We start from the raw sequence: 16954 nt of genomic DNA, 5'->3' as shown, positions 1-16954 counted from the left end.
TTGTCTTTGTAATGACAAGTTGACATTAAATTTGTTTGGGATGTCCTTATTATGACAACTTGATATTAACCAGGATGACATTACCAGAAGATGTATCATCTTTGTATCAATCATTATGTCACCTTGTCATAAACACAAAAAGAGGTGCATTTCTTGTTAATGTCAAGTTGTTATGACAACCTGGTTAAGTCAAGTTGTCATTATAAGGACATCCCAAACAAATTAATGTCAACTTGTCATGACAAAGACAACTTGTGGTAATGTCACTTTGATTAATGTCAAGTTGTCATAATCAAAACAACCCAAACAATGTCAACTTGTCATTACAAAAACCAAATGACACTTAATGACAGCAGTCATAAACATTTATGACATGTGCGTAATGTTCATGACAGGTTCTTGACCGTGTCATGTCATAGTTATGACAGTGTCATGTCACTCTTATGTAGATACCTTCAAGTAAAGTGTTACCAACATGTGTTATTAGATACAGAGCTGGAAAAAAATCGTAAAGTAACAACATGCAAATGGCACCAATTCTGCAAAATGTCCCCTAATAAAACAGTAATATTTTATCTATGAAAGACTAAACTTCAGAATTAACACATTTTTCAGCTGATGTTTTGTGTTTAATGTTTCCTCCAACAGTCGACCTACATGAATATCCTGATCGCTGTCTAACCTACTCTGCCTCTTTCTTCTCTGCAGTGTTCATCATGGCTGCCGGACTGCTGGTCTACCCCTTCGGCCTGAACTCCTCGCTGGTCAGGTCCTTCTGCGGGGACTCTGACATCTACTATGCCGGCGAGTGCCAGATTGGCTGGGGTTACATGCTGGCTATTGTCGGAGTCATGCTCACCGTCTTCTTGCCCTTTTTCGCCAAATATGCGCCGAAGGAGCAGCTGTCCCCCACCCCTCTACCCACGCTGTTATAGTGCAGTGATACGATGTCTTGGGTTTTTTTTCTTCTCCCCTCCTGACCACTCTCTAACCTGGGCTAGATGTCATGGAGAGACACCCGCATCCCGTTTATAGAGGCGATGCTGTTTGGGACTCAACAACAAACGCTGTCTTCCTGCATCTGTCGTGTAACTAACTCAGTTAATTTAGATGGAATGTTTTATGTTACAGTAATTTCTGCAGTTATTATGTTTTCTTCACGTCAGTTCTGGAGATGATGCAGTCAGAAGATGCAAGGACCTCGCCTCACATGATTTAAGAAAATGACCACAAACATAACAAGTACTTGCATTAAAAAAAAAAAAAAAAAAGTGTCTTTATCCCTTTCTTTCTTTCATGGGTAACAAGTCGACGTGCGTAACATTCCAAAACAGACTGGCCCTGTAAAGAGAGTGGAAGCATGAGATTATGCGGCAGTTTGATTCGTCCAATCAAATTTTTGAGGAAGAGGTTTTGAAGAACTTTTGACTCAATGAGAGAGTCACTTTGAACTGACAAAGACTGAGAATATTAATGGAAGGAGCTGCATCTACTGACGATGTACTGTGCTGAAGCGACTGTACATATGGTCTGGATTTAACAGAGCTGAAAAATACCACGTTAAAAAGAGAAATTTGATGCTTTGAAGGATTGTTGCTCTGCAAACTTTATCTGCCTTCCAGCCTTGTGACCAGGCAGTGAACCAGTGGGAGTCAGGAAGATGTTTGAGCTTTCAAAGACAGTGCATTTAGTGACGAAGAAAGGACTTACACAGCTTCAGACCTGCCGAGAGGACAGTAACAAGGAAGTGAATCGTACTAATACGTAGTGGTTTCAGAGTAGAGTTGTCAAAAATGTTGGAATACTGCATCCTTTTGTTAACCTTTTCCCCCAGAATTGTTTGTGTAACGTAACCTGCTTGTTAAACATGGGCAAATGTTTTCTGTCTACAACACACACTACTAAACACTCTAATTCAGGAAAAAAAATGATTGCAAAAGGCAGGGAGATGTGGGAATTTTGTCAAAAAATGCATGATAAGATGGGCTTTGTTAATGGTAGAACAATTGATCTAGATTTTAAATGTGATCTGACCAACTTGTGCCTTTTAACATAACCAAGACAAGTGTTTAATATCAGGTTATCATCTTTTTTCTGCTGAAAAACTGTGGCTCCTGTTGTGTGATGTGTTTTTATTTCCCCTGTTATATTTCTTCCTCTCAGAAGTCTTTCTCCTGTACTTGATGCAGTATGATCTCATTAACTTGAGAAAATGTTCTGGAGGATTTAAAAAAAAGATGATGTCTTCTAATCCTTGGAGGTAACAGCAGAGACACGACGAGAAGGGAAAAAAAAGGAAAGCGGTGTACTTGTGTTCAATTATGCCCTGAGACATTTTTGCCAATTATCTAGAAGAGGTAAATCACTTGAATTGCGATATTAAAAGGTTGTGACATGCAGCTAACAGATTAATTCCTGGCATCCGTGTCTTGCGTGATTTAGAAATTGAATGGCAGAGGAGGGAGCTGTATAAATTGAACTTCGCCTTTGGTTATCTGTGCTGAGCTGAAACATTATTCACGTTATGTGTAAGACGTGGCTTAAAATAATTAGCTCCTCAAGTAAGCTAATGTGTTGCTGTGTTTGCGTCAATCCACTTCTCCTTTTTAAGTGCTGGCACCATTCCTGTCATGTTCCAAGGACAAAATGTCTCCACTTACTCTCCCTGTACACTGCCAATTTCATCAAGCTAGACTCCATTTTCTAGTGGGTGTTTATGTGCGTATTAGTGTTGAATAATGGGTTGGATTTTTTTTTTTAAATATTTCCCAAATTTGGGTTCCCATAATGACATTTCCTGACGTTAAAGGGATAGCCTGGATTTTCTGAAGTGAGGTTGTATGAGGTTCTTATCCATAGTCAGTGTATGACATACAGTAGACATCGAACTGTCTGCCATGAACGTTTGACTGGTGCAAAAGAAAATGGGAATTGTTGTTGGTTGTTACGTACACGTAAGTTGGGCCGTATATGTCACAGCCACTACTTTGAGAACTCAATTTTTACATATATTTTCCTGATCAAACAGAAAAATACAACCCAACACAGGCTATCAAAGTTTCTCTCTTTCACCCAAAAGGCCACCGAAAAAAAACCGAATCAGTTAAAGTGCGTGCTTTATTTAGAATATTTTCAAAGCTTTACCATGTTGTCAGACAGCTGTTTAATATGGAGAACTTAAGTTGTTATATCGCTCTCTTGAAAGCCACCAGACTCCTTTGACGAAAAAAGTGATTTTACCTCGCAGAACACTGGAGTTGCTGGTCTACTGCCTCCTTGAATCGGTTAGCTTGTGTTATTGTGACTTTGGTGCTTTAAAGGGTTAGTTTGGATTCGCCAAAGTCACACAGTAACGCAAAGAAACTAACCGATCAAGGCAGCAGTAGAGCAGCAACTCCAGTGTTCTGCGAGGTAAAATTACTGTTTATTTGTCAGTGAAGTCTGGTGACGATGAAGAGATCACAGTTAGCAGTTTCCCATCAGAAAGTGCTGTCTGAAAGCAAAGCAGTGAAAATATTATAAATATAGTGTACATGCTGATATTGATTTTTTAAGGCAGCTAAAATAGGCATTGCTGCTGCCCTCATCCACAGCAGTACATTGCTTAGCTTCCATGGCGGTAATAGGGGTGAGCGAAATGGCCCGGGGAACCATCGCAGAGTTGTTAATAATTTCGCTTTCAGCCATGCTTGTTGTTGCCGGTAACAGTATGACGTCAACATGTCAACAAGTCAGAATATCGCGAGTATTACGATCTGAATTTTTCATATGCTATTAAAAGTTATACCAGTATTATCGTGACAGAGATGAAATGGCACACCCCTAGGCGGTACTTCTGTCTGCTTCTCCAAAATTGGAGCGTGCAGACCGCCACCTACTGAAGGTAAGACACTGACTATGGATACGTACCTCATATAACCGCACTTCAAAAAATCTGAACTATCCCTTTAAAAAAGTTACTGTGATTATGTTGCCATATTTGAAAGAAAGTCAGGAGAGAAAAACGTTGGTATTGTATTGGACCTCATACTGTGCTTGACTGTGGGAATGACTGGCGTGACTGCACTGGACTTATTCCCCTATTTGTTGAACCATTGTGTGTAAAGTCTCAGCACTGGTGAAAGTGTTTTGGTAGAGTAGAATTCTTGTTTTTTCCATTGTGATGTTTGACTGTAAATAAACTAACTGTACTTGATATCACATGTTATTATTAACTGCCCCGTTTTTCAAAGATATATTTTGAGATATTACCTCATCGTGTTTGCTTTACCTGAATTAACCTCGAAACAATGTTTGCTGTTCTGTGAATTTTCTTTGTAATAAAAAAATATTTCAGAACATACAAAAAAGAGAGGCTGTACTTTCCCTCAAAGTTTTGGTTAAATGAAATGAAATGACTCTTTATATATGTGTTTCACAAATAAATACAAACACAGCTACACCAGAACATGCATGTGAATTTAACTGTTAAATTTCAGTGCTACTGCACGTAACAAACTAATGGCAACACTGCCAGTAGCTTATACCTTAAACATACTTATTAAAACTACTTAAACTTCTACCCATAACAAGAGTTATCTATCACTATATAGCACTAAGCTTGGTTTCCATGTACCCACATCAAATACTGGTATACTTTTTGTCTGATTCATCTGAAGATACCTCATGGTCAGACTTCACTGAGTGATTTGACCAGCGCCCTCATTTCTGCATCGCAGGCTTTGACAGCCTCCTGTGCGTTCCTCAGCTCTGACGGCAGGCCAGGTCTGACAGATACACACATCAGGACATCTCTGCTGCGGTCATAGTTTCCCACACAGCGGTGAACTTGACCACGGATGAGACGGGGCAGCTCCTGCTCCTGTGAGACAAGAGGCAGAAATGAAGATTAAGTCCAGTCAGATTGTCAGGGTGTCAGGGGCAAGTTATGTTTCCTGGTACCAGAAAACTTTACAGGTACAATATGAAACTTTTCTTCATTAAAGCGTTTAAAAACAACAAAACATATGTTCTCTATTTTAGTAAGCTGTGTACTTACGTTATCCCAAACATTTCCAACAACATTCAAAACCAGAGAAATCTGTAATTTTAATCAAGGGCATGGTCCGTGTCATTTGGTCGCCATCGCCTGTCAGTGGTGTTATATCCCTTTTGTGCATGCGTCAAGGTTGTTGTCTGCCAGAAGCTGTCATGAATTGACTATTTATCCAGTTTGAAGCCACATGTTTAGGATAAACGTTTTAGATCTTGGTCATTTTAACTGTATGTTTTAACCAAATGGATGATTTTAGTTATCAGACATCTGGATCTGAAGTTATTAGAAAAACAAGCTGAGCAAACTTTAGTGGCAACTGGGCTCCAGCCCCTGTTGTGCCAAACAGCATCACAGGAACACTGGTTTTTAACATGAAACTGCTTTATTCAGTGTTTTTACCAGTTTAAATCCCTGGATCTGTTTGTTTTAGAGAGGGAGAGACCTCTGTGGATAATTCAGTTCCCAGTAAAAACCTCCTGAACGTCTGGATCGTAAATGTTCAGAGAAAAAAGGTGAGCACACATTGGCTGGAGCTGGGCGAGCAGCCTCTCTGCGATAAGCCTGACAGCAATGGAATAATACTGATTTTTTAAAATGTGAAACTGTTTATTCAGTGTTTGTACCAGTTTAAATCACCTGTTCTCATCATCTGTTTGTTTTGGAGATGAAGAGACCTCTGCAGATACTTGAGCTCCCAGTAAAAACCTCCTGAACAATGAACACTGAAGGAAATCTAACCAGGAGAAACTGACTGCAATGATGGCATTGTTCCATCTTTTGTTACTGGTTTGATTGAGAGACTCCTGGCGGCAGAAAATTACATTTTGTATGTTTGAAGGGGTTGTTGAAGTAGCCTGGTTACTTATATTGCAACTCACATTTTCATAGAAGACGCACTGAACAACCTCTCTCCCATCTCTCATGAGGAAGTTCTTGGCTCCGTGACGACCCAGAGTGACCGCAGAGTCGAGAGTAGCTGAGGGAAGAGCACAGCCTGTCACTTTGATGGTGTTTAAAAATACAGTGACCATCAGAGACAACAGCAAGTTCTAATCCACTGACCAAATATCTCAAATAAGTATGGGACTTTGTCCTTAAACTGACTCCAGTGTCTCATGCCATCAATAACTGCGGTCAGGATCCTTAGTGAGTTTTCCATGGCTGGCTTTTCTGGAAGTGTGCCCTGCTAAGCACAAATACAAATAATGCAGTGATCACAACTATATCATGAAACATTAATGGCACATTTTGAAATCTTTGTACATTATTATATATTTTCCACTTATTTTTCCACCTGAGTTTGTCGCACAGTCTGAGATTGATTTGTGCTCCTGTTTCCTTGAAATGGGGATCTCTGCGGCCCAAAGCTGTTAGTAAAGTTCCAGGAGTTGCTTTGTGGCTGTGTTGCACGAGCAGAGGGCCTGCTGGGTGGTGAGACAGGAGCGGGCGCAGGTCTCGGCTGCTGGGAATACTGTGTGGGATTGGGGGGCCTGTAAGATGACTGCTGTCCCATCTGAGAGAATCCAGTATGTGGTGTTGCCTTGTTTTGTGCACTCTCCCTGATGTGTTGGGCTTGATAGTTGCTCTGTCTGGAGTTAACACCAGGTCTGAAATCCTGTTGTCTCACTGAGCTGCTGGGCTGTCCCATCTTAGAGCTGAAAATAAATATATATATATATTTTCACATGCTGTGATCTAAAATTAAAACACCTGTCACATGTCACACTGACTTTTTAAACCTTTGATATTTAAACATTTTATTATCTTTGGTCTATGTTTTTATGCGTTGTCTGTGCTAGCCAGGTGCTCTCTCTTTGGTCATGAGCAAATTAAGTTACAGTAAAATCATGGCAACTTGTTTGCTCGCTGCTGCAGCAAGACACAAAATTGTGATGTCCATATTTCTGTAATCCTTTCCAATTGTGTCTGGATGGTAAACTTTCATTATGTTACAGTTCATTATTTGAGTACATAAACATGCGAAAACAAAACACACGCACACACACACACACACACACACACACACACAAAAGGCTTGTGGGTGATTTGTGATTTTTCAGCATTTTTCGCTGTTAAAGGTATACTATGTATGTGTCAGCTTTTCTCTTTGATTTGTTTTGCCTGAACCTTGTTTCTCTGTGCCTCAGATCCACACTCACTGGTCACCCGTTTGCTAGCTACTCCAGTCTGCCAACTTGTTTCCGGCCCAGCTCAGCCTACCTGTCCTGTTTCTCCCGAGTGCCCTGGATCAACCTAAGACACCCCTTCTTGCTTTATTGAAAATAAATCCACTTTAAACTGAACAGCTGTCTGAGTAACACTTTTGGGTCCAGTTCTCTCTATACCACACGATAATACATGCCAAAGTAATCCCCCTCTATTATAATTTAATTTTAGCTGTTAGGAACTTTCCTGGGCACAGCATGCAGGTGAAGTTAGGACTTTGTAAAAAGGTAGTGTCCAGGTGCCAGACCGTACGCAGCATGCATCCAAGAGGAAGCTACAAAATCAAAGACACAGCGCCGGAAAAATACAAATACAGCGAGGCAAAAAGTCGTCAGGGGTTGGCTTTCACTTTCGCTGGTGATACTGTTCACAGACAGTAACCGACAATTCCTGCTCAGTATACTTTTAATGTACTGTGACAAACGGGTCACACCACTGACTGTCACACTCATGGTCACAAAGTCAATGAAACGTACCTTGTGCCTCCAGCTTTGTACGGATGTGGTACAGATGTATAGGTTCTCATTGCAGGGGCAGGCCCAGGAGCAGGTCTGTTGCTGCCATACTGCTGAGGCGGAGTAGACTGTGAGATACCCTGCCTGTTCCACTGGTGGCTTTGTGGAGGACCAGAGGCCTGGTAACATCTATAGGTACCTGAAGAAAGGTAGGAAAATCTTATGGCGGCCTCCACTTTCTGTAGCTTTGTTTCTTAATCAATGGGATGACATTTTACAGTGTTGTCCTGTTTTATGTTAAAAGGTCTCAATTGTGTGATTTAGCAGGAGATGGATATTTTGAGCATTTTAAAAAATGTAGTTAGATGCCCTGTAAGAGTGAAAGTGTTGAGGGTCAGATAGAAGAATTAAGATCACTGTCTACTTAAAGTGCCTTTATATTTTGCTTAGGGTGTGCTGCCACCCAGTGACTACAATGCACTACAGTAGAAGCTTCAGGAGCCTAACTGGCTGCTTCACCTGATGTGCTGAGAGATGCAGCTGAGCTGGTGCTTGCCGTGTATTCACTGTGGGAGAAGAATTCATTCTCAGAGGGAGCAGATGTCAAAGGAATTCTGTTTCTTTTCTTCTGGTTAAAGAGCGGCACAGACAGGCAGCCTGATGGGAGACAGCAGAGGAAATATATCTGAAAATATTCAAATGCTCAGTCGATTAGCCCATACAAAAAAATTCTCTTTAACAATACTACAAATTTACCAACCAGAGGTGGTAGAAGTACTCAGATACTTTACTTAGTAAGTAAAAGTAGTAATACCACACTGTTAAATACTTTGTTACTAGAAAGTATATAGTATAGTATAGTATAAAAGTAGTAGTGTCAAAATAGACTTAAAGTATCATAAGAAAAAGTATTCATTATGCAGAATAAGCCCACTACAGCATAAAATATATTATATAATTCATAAGTGCCGATGTGTTCATCACTTTAATGTTGCAGCTTGTGAGGGTGGAGCTCATTTTAATTACTTTATTTAGTGCTAGGTAGCTTCACCTACAATAGTCCATCATGTTTATTGTAGGTGATAATATTTTGTATAAATAATAGTAATCTGCAACGTAACTAAAGTTATCAAATAAATGTAGTGGAGTCAAAAAGATGTACTGTGGTGTTCATATAAAGTGGCACAAAATGGAAACGCTCAACTAAAGCACAGGTACCTCAAAATTGAACTTCAGTAAAATGCATGGGTAAATGTACTTAGTTACTCTCCAGCACTGTTACCGACATAATACTATAAGTAGCTACTATAGATTCTTTCTTTGGGTATAGTACCGCACCACAAAAAGCAAACTAGAACCACTATTTTAGGATATTTAAATATTATATGGCAACTAAAAATGTATTTAAGAAGTCCTTCATCCCAAGCGCCATCAATATCCTTAACTCAACAAAGTGACTGGTAAGTTTTAAAGCTGATTTAATGTGTTAAGTGTTTTGTAATGACCTTGTATGTTTATTTTACTGACTATCTGTCTGCTTTTTACTTTGTTGTCACTTGTGTCTGGTGAGTCAACAATTGAACAATGAACAATTTTCCATCCCTGGTGTACAATAAAGATATATCCTATTCTAAAAATACACTGTAGAGCAAGCAGAGCCCCATTTTATTTTATTTTTTTAATCTAAATCACAATACACTGATCACTGAACCTGGCAAACTATTAATATGAGTTGAATAAATATGCAGGTATGAGTATCATGAAGTGAAAACAAACCTGCTGTTGGCCTGGCTGGCTGGGTTTCCTGTCTCTTCATTACGATCAGCTCATCCAAGTAACATTAGCGGGTGGTATTAGCTAACTTACAGAAAGACATAAACCAAATGAAATGACAAAAAAGGAAAATACCTTAACAGTGATGTTCTGGTAAGTGCTGGTCAACTAAATGGTTCTAAAATATGGGGGAAAGTGGTAGGTTAAACCAGCTCATGTTTTGGTGTTTTGCTAGTTTAGCAACAACTGTAACATTAAGCTAAAGTAGTTGGCTAACGTTAGCTAAAAAGCTGGTGTTACATTTTAGACAGCTTATCAAGCTAGCTACAGGCTATCTAGCAACCATTACAGCTATAATGTATAGCTAAAAGTTGTAACTATTTTTTCATTTACTAGTCCAGCATTTTTTTTATGAGCATTATAAATTAATTTATAACTTACTCTGGGGTTTTTTTGTTGTTGTTGGGGGAAAACGAAACGTCCTTTAGCTAACGGTTCAGCACCTTGGAAAGCGACAGGCGCCAAAAGTTAATGGTGACGTATGTTGCCTTCATGTTCCCCACAGCAACCTCGGAGATCATAACGAGAGTCGGATTGCATTCAAATACTTTTGGTCGAAATAATGTTTTTTTTGTTGTTGGTTTTTTTTTGGTAAATGACAGCCTTTGTCTGTGGTGCCTTTTTAGAGTGATGGAAAAATATTTTAGGCACATGTTACTGATGCCTCATATTAAGCATATTCATTGTGTGCATCACCTCCATCATTTGATGACATAACTTCAATGTTAGTTTTCACACCCTCCCAACCTTTATACCACTCTGTTAGGGATGACTGAGAAAGACCAAAAATCAGGTTAGCAATTATCATATGCATATAATGTAATCACTGGGTCCTCAATAGGGGGTCCTAGACCCCAAGGAAGTCTCAGTTTATTGTTTGATCATTTTCCCCCCCTTTTCAATAATTAATATAAACTAAGCACAAAAAATAAGGAAATTTGTGTTTGGTAGATTACTTCTTTGTTGTAACATTGCTTCTTGGCAATAAATCTTATACTGTTGGAAAGCCTGTTTATTTCCCTTTTAAATTGTGCCACATTTGTAAGGAACATGCATTTGTGGGATGAGCAGCAGAGCTGAGCTGAGTGGGTTGCACCCATGGAAAATTAGCCAAATCTTCTCTGCCAATGCCAAACAGCTTTTTTTGTGTGCTTGTAGTTGTGGAAGGTGTTTTTTCATATTTACAGATTACACATTAACACACCGGTTGTTGATCTGTTCACACAAATAATACTGAGACAAATCTATTTCCATAGAGGTCAAGACTGCAGCCCAAGGTTCGTATGGCTTTCTGCCTGATAACCGTCATCTGCCAGGTTTAATATGCAATGCAGTTTTATACTATATATTTAGTAGGGGGTCCCTGCTCCGTCTCTGTTTCAGCTAAGGGGTCTTTGGCCTGAAAAACGTTGAGGTCCCCTGACGTAAGCAGGAAGTATTTGGCCAGCACTCAAAGTTATAAACATCCTAATAATGCAAAAACATATTCTTTAGTAAATAAGAATAGTTTTATTGATATAGGACCTTAATGTTGCTGCTTTCATTACAGTAAGGTTAGACTTTAACTGAGCAGTCGGCTGGCCAGGTCTCAGATCAACGTTATTTAACTTAACTGGTCACTCTTTAGACTGTTATGTGTAAATAGTGATTAACCATTCCTTCTCTTGCTCGCAAGGAGCAAAAAATAACTAACCACACACAGCCAACTAGTTGTTTTACCGGAACTGTCAATAATAAGGTTAAATTATTCAGCGTGTCTTTGAAGAATGTTCGTGAAAATCTAAGGAAAATACGGTAATTTGTCCGAGGACGCTAAGTTTCACTTTGCACATAGAAAATTTTTATCAAGATCACAATACTTGAAGCCTTACCATCCATATATGATAATGAAAGAGCCATATGAATTACCTTATATAACCAAGTGAAGTAGGCAGAATGAGATAGATAGAGAGCAGACAGGGATGTAAATATCATGAGTGCAGGCAAAGCAGTTACACTGGGGCCCATGGGATGAGGGTGGCCATACAGAGAGCAGCCCCTCCAACAGCATGTTGGCCAGAGAATAGGCGCTTGTAACTCATTCTGAAATACACTCATGTTCAAAGAAGAACTCAGGTTAGATTTAGAAAGGTGGGGTCAGTAGCACTCTATTCCACAATGAAATTATGTGTTTGCTTTACATAAACTATAAAACCAAATCAACTACAAAAAATATTTAATTGTATGAGTACTTTTATTTATTTATTTATTTTTTTTCATTTACAGATTTGTGCTGATGGTTGCTGGGTACTGTATATGTTGATGTTGTCCAATGTCAAGTCGTAGCTAGTTTAGATGCAGAATCTTGCACTAGGGCCCATCATAACAACGTGCACTGGGACCCATCCTAACTACCATACACCACTGGCAGACAGTAGGGCGTCTGAGACTTCCAATTTCAGCTCTTGACACAAGTGTCAGCCTTTCTTTCTCATCCCTTATAGGATCCCTCTCGCCACAGGAAAACACAATCTGCACCTAAATCCTTATCACACAACTGGAACCCTGTAAAGGAGACATTCACATGTTCTTCTCATTTGTTACAGCTGTGGTATGGCTGCAATGCTCTGCTCACACTTAGCCCTCACTTGACTTCTCATGGTGTTTCAGGAGATGAATGAAAGTAAACAGAGAGAGATGGAGACATCTTGTTGGAGAGTCAATAAGGAGAGACAAGGGCAAAGGCAACACACCTACCAGCTCTGCCCTTCGTTCTGCACAGAGCCCGAGGCTAAATCTCAGCCTCAGCACGTCTGTGTGACATCCTCTCCGAGAGTCCGTAGACCAGTCTTTGATCTTAACACACATGGAGTCTCTGTCTTGTGTTTCCTCTGTCGGTGAATCCATGGCAACAGCAGTATGAATGGTCTATTCAGGGTGGTCTCCACTAAACCGTTTGCCTCTGAGAAGCTATGCTTCACCAAACATTTTGTATAAGTGATTAGACTTTATTCCAGGTGAGAAACAAAACAGCTGCTGCCTGAATCCTCTGAATCTCTTTCATTTCTGCTCTGGAGTCCAAAACAAATTATTCAGTTACTGAGTCATGATTGCTGCAACACCACTTATGTTCTGATGTAATAAAAATATGGCATCTTTACGGGGTTTGTTTGTGCAGTGTCTTTTAAAAGTAGACCATGCTATTACTGTACAAAGAAACTGTACAGATGTGTAGCACACTGTGAGTCGGCGCTGGTGAAGTCAGGGTAACAGAAACCTACATTTGGTCCCCTGAACCGCAAATCCTACGACCTTCAGTAAATGAAACCCAGTTATTAATTTTCCAGTACTGTATATGTCCATGGCAGCACGGTGGTGCAGTGGTTAGCATTGATCCCTCACAGCACAAGCATTCCCAGTTCAAACCTGGATATTTATTTTATTTTAGGGCTATACCCAAAAGACATTAAGTATGCTAAAGCCAATAATGATAGCTTTGTCTTCTGCACTCCAAAAAAACAGATTGCAATGTTTTGGAAGAAGACTAACAGACAAATTGGATTAGATAAATGCAAATAACTTTTTTTTTTTTAAGAAAAAGTAATGCACATATGAAGAGGGAAACAGGAGGTGCATTACGAATTGCATACTTTTTCCTTTTACTTTTAGTAGGTACTGCAGCTACCCTTACCCAATCAGCACATACTACTTCCTCATAACAATACGCCCTGAACTTTGACCCACTTACTGATATATCTGTTACCATGGAGATAAAACAAAATGCTGTTCATCGAGCGCGCCATAAGTTATGACTGCATACACTGTAGATTCTAACATATTATATTAACAATAGCAAATTTTCAGAGGCTATGCCTTTCTCTTTCATTGTTTTTTAGTACTTATGGCCTTTGCTGTTGGTTATATTTGTTATTATTTACTAAAATTAAACAATTAATATTCCTACCTGATATAGTAGAACATCCTGGTATTTCTGGCACACTGCATTTGACATAGCATGTATTGGGACATACTAAATCTTTTTCTGGCATACTATATAGTATGGTAGTATGGGTACTGGAATGCACAGAGGGTATGTTTGAAAGGCTTTAGGGACAATTTACTGTGTATGTCAAATGATGTTGAAGAGGAAGAATCAGTATTCCGTAATAGAATCCTTGCAGTATGGATAACTTGAGCGCAGTTTTTGTGAAGATAATGATAGAATTTAAATTCAAATAGACTTTTAGGACATATGTATGTACAAAATAAGGTTTTATGTCTGAGAGGTTGTTTCTTTGTGTTTGTTTGTGCCACGGTGTGTGCTTTAGTCGACCAGGCACCATTTGTTTCTTGTTACATATGTAGGCTATGTACACACCCATAAAGAACAAACATATTGTTTAAGAAAAAAAAGGGGACAACTGGTTGTAATCCTCACTGGTCACCTGTACCTGTACATCATATGATGAAAATGAAATATCATACAATGTTATATAATGATTGCAAATAATCTATTAATGATGATGACATCATATAACCAAATACGTTTCTATAAAAGCCCATACATGGTTTTACTCAGAGAGTATCTGTGTTTACACCCTACCAACTCTCAGATAAAGCATGAAAGACTTAATGATTACCTGAATATGATCGTTTTGATGCTAAGTTGTTGATATTTGCCCTCTTATTTCCAACAATGAGAGCCACATGTACTGTTTCAAAGAGATGCTGTTTCTTTTCCATAGGCCTGTGCCATATTACCCTGCTAATTACTACATGCAGAATTAAAAAAAGACAGAAATATGAACCTTTGCAGATCTGTCATTGATCATGTCTTTAAATACTTAACATTATTATGGGAAGTTATGGTGTTTGATTCCATCAAAAACCAAAGAAAATAAGACAAATATTTGTCATAACAGATTTGATAATGATGTTGGCAACATGTTTTATCCATGAATGTAAATTTAGCAATAAAAAAATATATATTTTATTGGTTTCTTAAAGGATGTTGAGCAATATGGGAAACAATTTTCTAATTAGACTAACATTAAGTAAATCAAGACACTCAGTAAGTGTATCTTTTATATTTTTTTGTTTCGCGTGATACTGCACCCCTGGCTCTTTTGATATTGCTCTACTTGCAGCAGTGGACAAAGCACCCAGATATTCTACAATAAGTGAAAGTAACTCAGTCCATAGGGACTTGGCTTGGGAACTGGAGGGTCGCTGGTTCAAGTCCCTGCCTGGACCAAAATATGGAGCGTGGACTAGTAGCTGGAGAGGTGCCAGTTCACCTTCTGGGCACTGCCGATGTGCCCTTGAGCAAGGCACCAAGCCCCCTAACCGTGCCTGTCCATGGGCAGCCCCTTCACTCTGACATCTCTCCATTTAATGCATGTAAAAAGGTCCTGTTTGTGCATGTGTGTGTGTGTATTTCGGGCCTGTGTATGAATATGACAACAGAGTGAAAAGACTGAATTTCCCCCTTTGGGATTAATAAAGTATATATATATATACATATATATAATTTTACAAGTTAAAGTCCTGCATTCAAAATCTTACTTAAATAACAAAAGTAGAGTTTTAGAATTAAAATACAGGCTACTTAAAGCACCACATGTAATAGTACTTATCGTGCTATCAAGATAATGTTTATTATTTTAAAGGATTATAATTATTGCATTTAATGTGCTCATCATTTTAAAGCTACAGCTGATAAAGCTGGAGCTCATTTAAATTGTTTATATGCTGCTGGGTGGTTTAATCTAAAACATGAACTCCTAACAGTCACAGAGTGGCAGGACAAACAACACTTGTATCCTTGTATATTGTATATATTTTTTATTATATTTTTTGTATATTGTATATTTCTGTATATTCCACCTCTTGACTAAATTTTGAGTACTTATGTCAATTCTGATACATTGAAAGCAAGTCCACCGGAGTCAAATCCCTTGTATGTACATACGTACTTGACGAATAAAGCTGATTCTGATTCCCATTCATTTGTTGATTTATGTTTTGTATTTTTGAATATGTAAAGTAGCTGATGACTAAAGTTATCAAATAAATGTAGTGGAGTAAAAAGTACAATAGTTCCCTCTGAGATAGTGGGGACTGTAAAGCAGCAGAAAATGGAAATACAAAAGTAAACTACAAGTACCTCAAATTGTAAATACAGTACTCAAATAAATAATAATTTACTTCAGAAGTAAAATCAATAACATCAGATCCAGTCTCTTATCGCAACAGATTTTAACTGTCGACACACCTGGATCATTGCTTTTACCTGAGGAAACACTGGAGAGTTTTGCCCTGGTTGATGCGAGGACACTTGGTCGAGTTTTCTCCCAAGTAAAGCCCACAACCTGCCTTTTAGACCCAATTCCCACACCATTTTTTAAAACATTTTATGGATTCTTTGAGGAACAGCTACTGTACATGGTGAATTGCTCTCTTCAGACAGGTGTCTTCCCGGCCTCCTTGAAAACGGCGGTGGTGAGGCCCCTTCTGAAGAAGAGCAATTTAGACCCCAACATTCTTAATAATTATCGACCTGTATCCAACTTACCATTTTTAAGCAAAATTTTAGAAAAACTGGTTTTTAACCAAGTAAATGATTTTTTAAATACAAATAACACTTTAGAGAAGTATCAGTCTGGTTTTAGGATGAACCACAATACCGAGACAGCCCTTTTAAAGATTTTAAACGACATCAGGTGCAATTTAGATAACCATAAACTCACAGTCTTGGTACTACTGGATCTAACCGCCGCCTTCGATACAGTAGACCATCACATTTTATTAGACTGAGGCACCTGGTCGGCCTCTCTGGTACTGTTTTTAACTGGTTTATCTCTTACCTTACTGATCGACACTTCTTTGTAAGTATGGATACATGTTCCTCAGGAACCCATGAGATAAAGTTTGGGGTCCCCCAGGGGTCAATTTTAGGTCCAACTCTTTTTAATCTCTACATGCTTCCTCTGGGGGACGTCATCAGGAGGCACGGCACCAGCTTTCATAGTTATGCTGATGATATGCAACTGTACATCGCCGTGTCTCCTGATGACACAGGGCCAATTGATGCCCTTTTTAACTGCATTTTAGATATAAAGTCACGGATGGCAGCAAATTTCCTGCAGCTCAACCAGGACAAAACAGAGGTTTTAGTCATTGGTCCTGAAGGCCAGAGAGAGAAACTTTTACCAAAACTACAGGATTTTAAACCAACACAATCTGTAAAAAAATCTGGGTGTGATTTTTGACTCTGAGCTCTGTTTTATTCCACATATTAAAAACATAACAAAGGCAGGTTTCTACCACCTTAAGAATATAGCCAGAGTCCGCCCGTTTCTCTCTCGGGCCAGCACGGAGGTGCTGATGCATGCTTTTATCTCCTGTAGGTTAGATTATTGTAATG

At 39.0% G+C, this 16954-nt stretch overlaps 2 protein-coding genes across 4 annotated transcripts in view; one reads left to right on the top strand and one right to left on the bottom strand.

Moving 5' to 3' along the window:
* Window positions 1-4292, top strand: part of LOC125898283 (LHFPL tetraspan subfamily member 7 protein) — a 163043-nt gene extending 158751 nt beyond the window's left edge. The window contains exon 3 of the mRNA XM_049592049.1: window positions 709-4292. Coding sequence (XP_049448006.1) covers window positions 709-935 — 227 coding nt within the window. The 3' untranslated portion in view covers window positions 936-4292. The remainder of the gene's footprint in view (window positions 1-708) is intronic.
* A 74-nt stretch (window positions 4293-4366) lies between these two features.
* On the bottom strand, window positions 4367-10046 carry LOC125898279 (spermatogenesis-associated protein 22). Of its 3 annotated transcripts, none has more exons than XM_049592045.1 (8): window positions 9931-10046; window positions 9493-9577; window positions 8236-8373; window positions 7738-7915; window positions 6330-6690; window positions 6098-6221; window positions 5914-6011; window positions 4367-4861 (listed from the first exon to the last, which is right to left on the bottom strand). In XM_049592045.1, exons 2-8 carry the CDS (start codon window positions 9530-9532, stop codon window positions 4670-4672), a joined length of 1131 nt encoding a protein of 376 aa, XP_049448002.1. In that variant the 5' UTR covers window positions 9533-9577; window positions 9931-10046; the 3' UTR covers window positions 4367-4669. The 3 variants fall into 3 exon arrangements, with proteins under 3 accessions (XP_049448002.1, XP_049448001.1, XP_049448003.1); XM_049592044.1 differs by having other exon boundaries at window positions 9493-9573; window positions 9931-10039; XM_049592046.1 differs by having other exon boundaries at window positions 6098-6218; window positions 9493-9573; window positions 9931-10039.
* Between the last annotated feature and the right edge of the window lie 6908 nt (window positions 10047-16954).

The sequence above is a fragment of the Epinephelus fuscoguttatus genome, linkage group LG12 (genome assembly GCF_011397635.1).
Source record: "Epinephelus fuscoguttatus linkage group LG12, E.fuscoguttatus.final_Chr_v1".
Taxonomy (NCBI): Eukaryota; Metazoa; Chordata; class Actinopteri; order Perciformes; family Serranidae; genus Epinephelus; species Epinephelus fuscoguttatus.
This window is presented reverse-complemented; position numbering and strand designations above follow the sequence as displayed.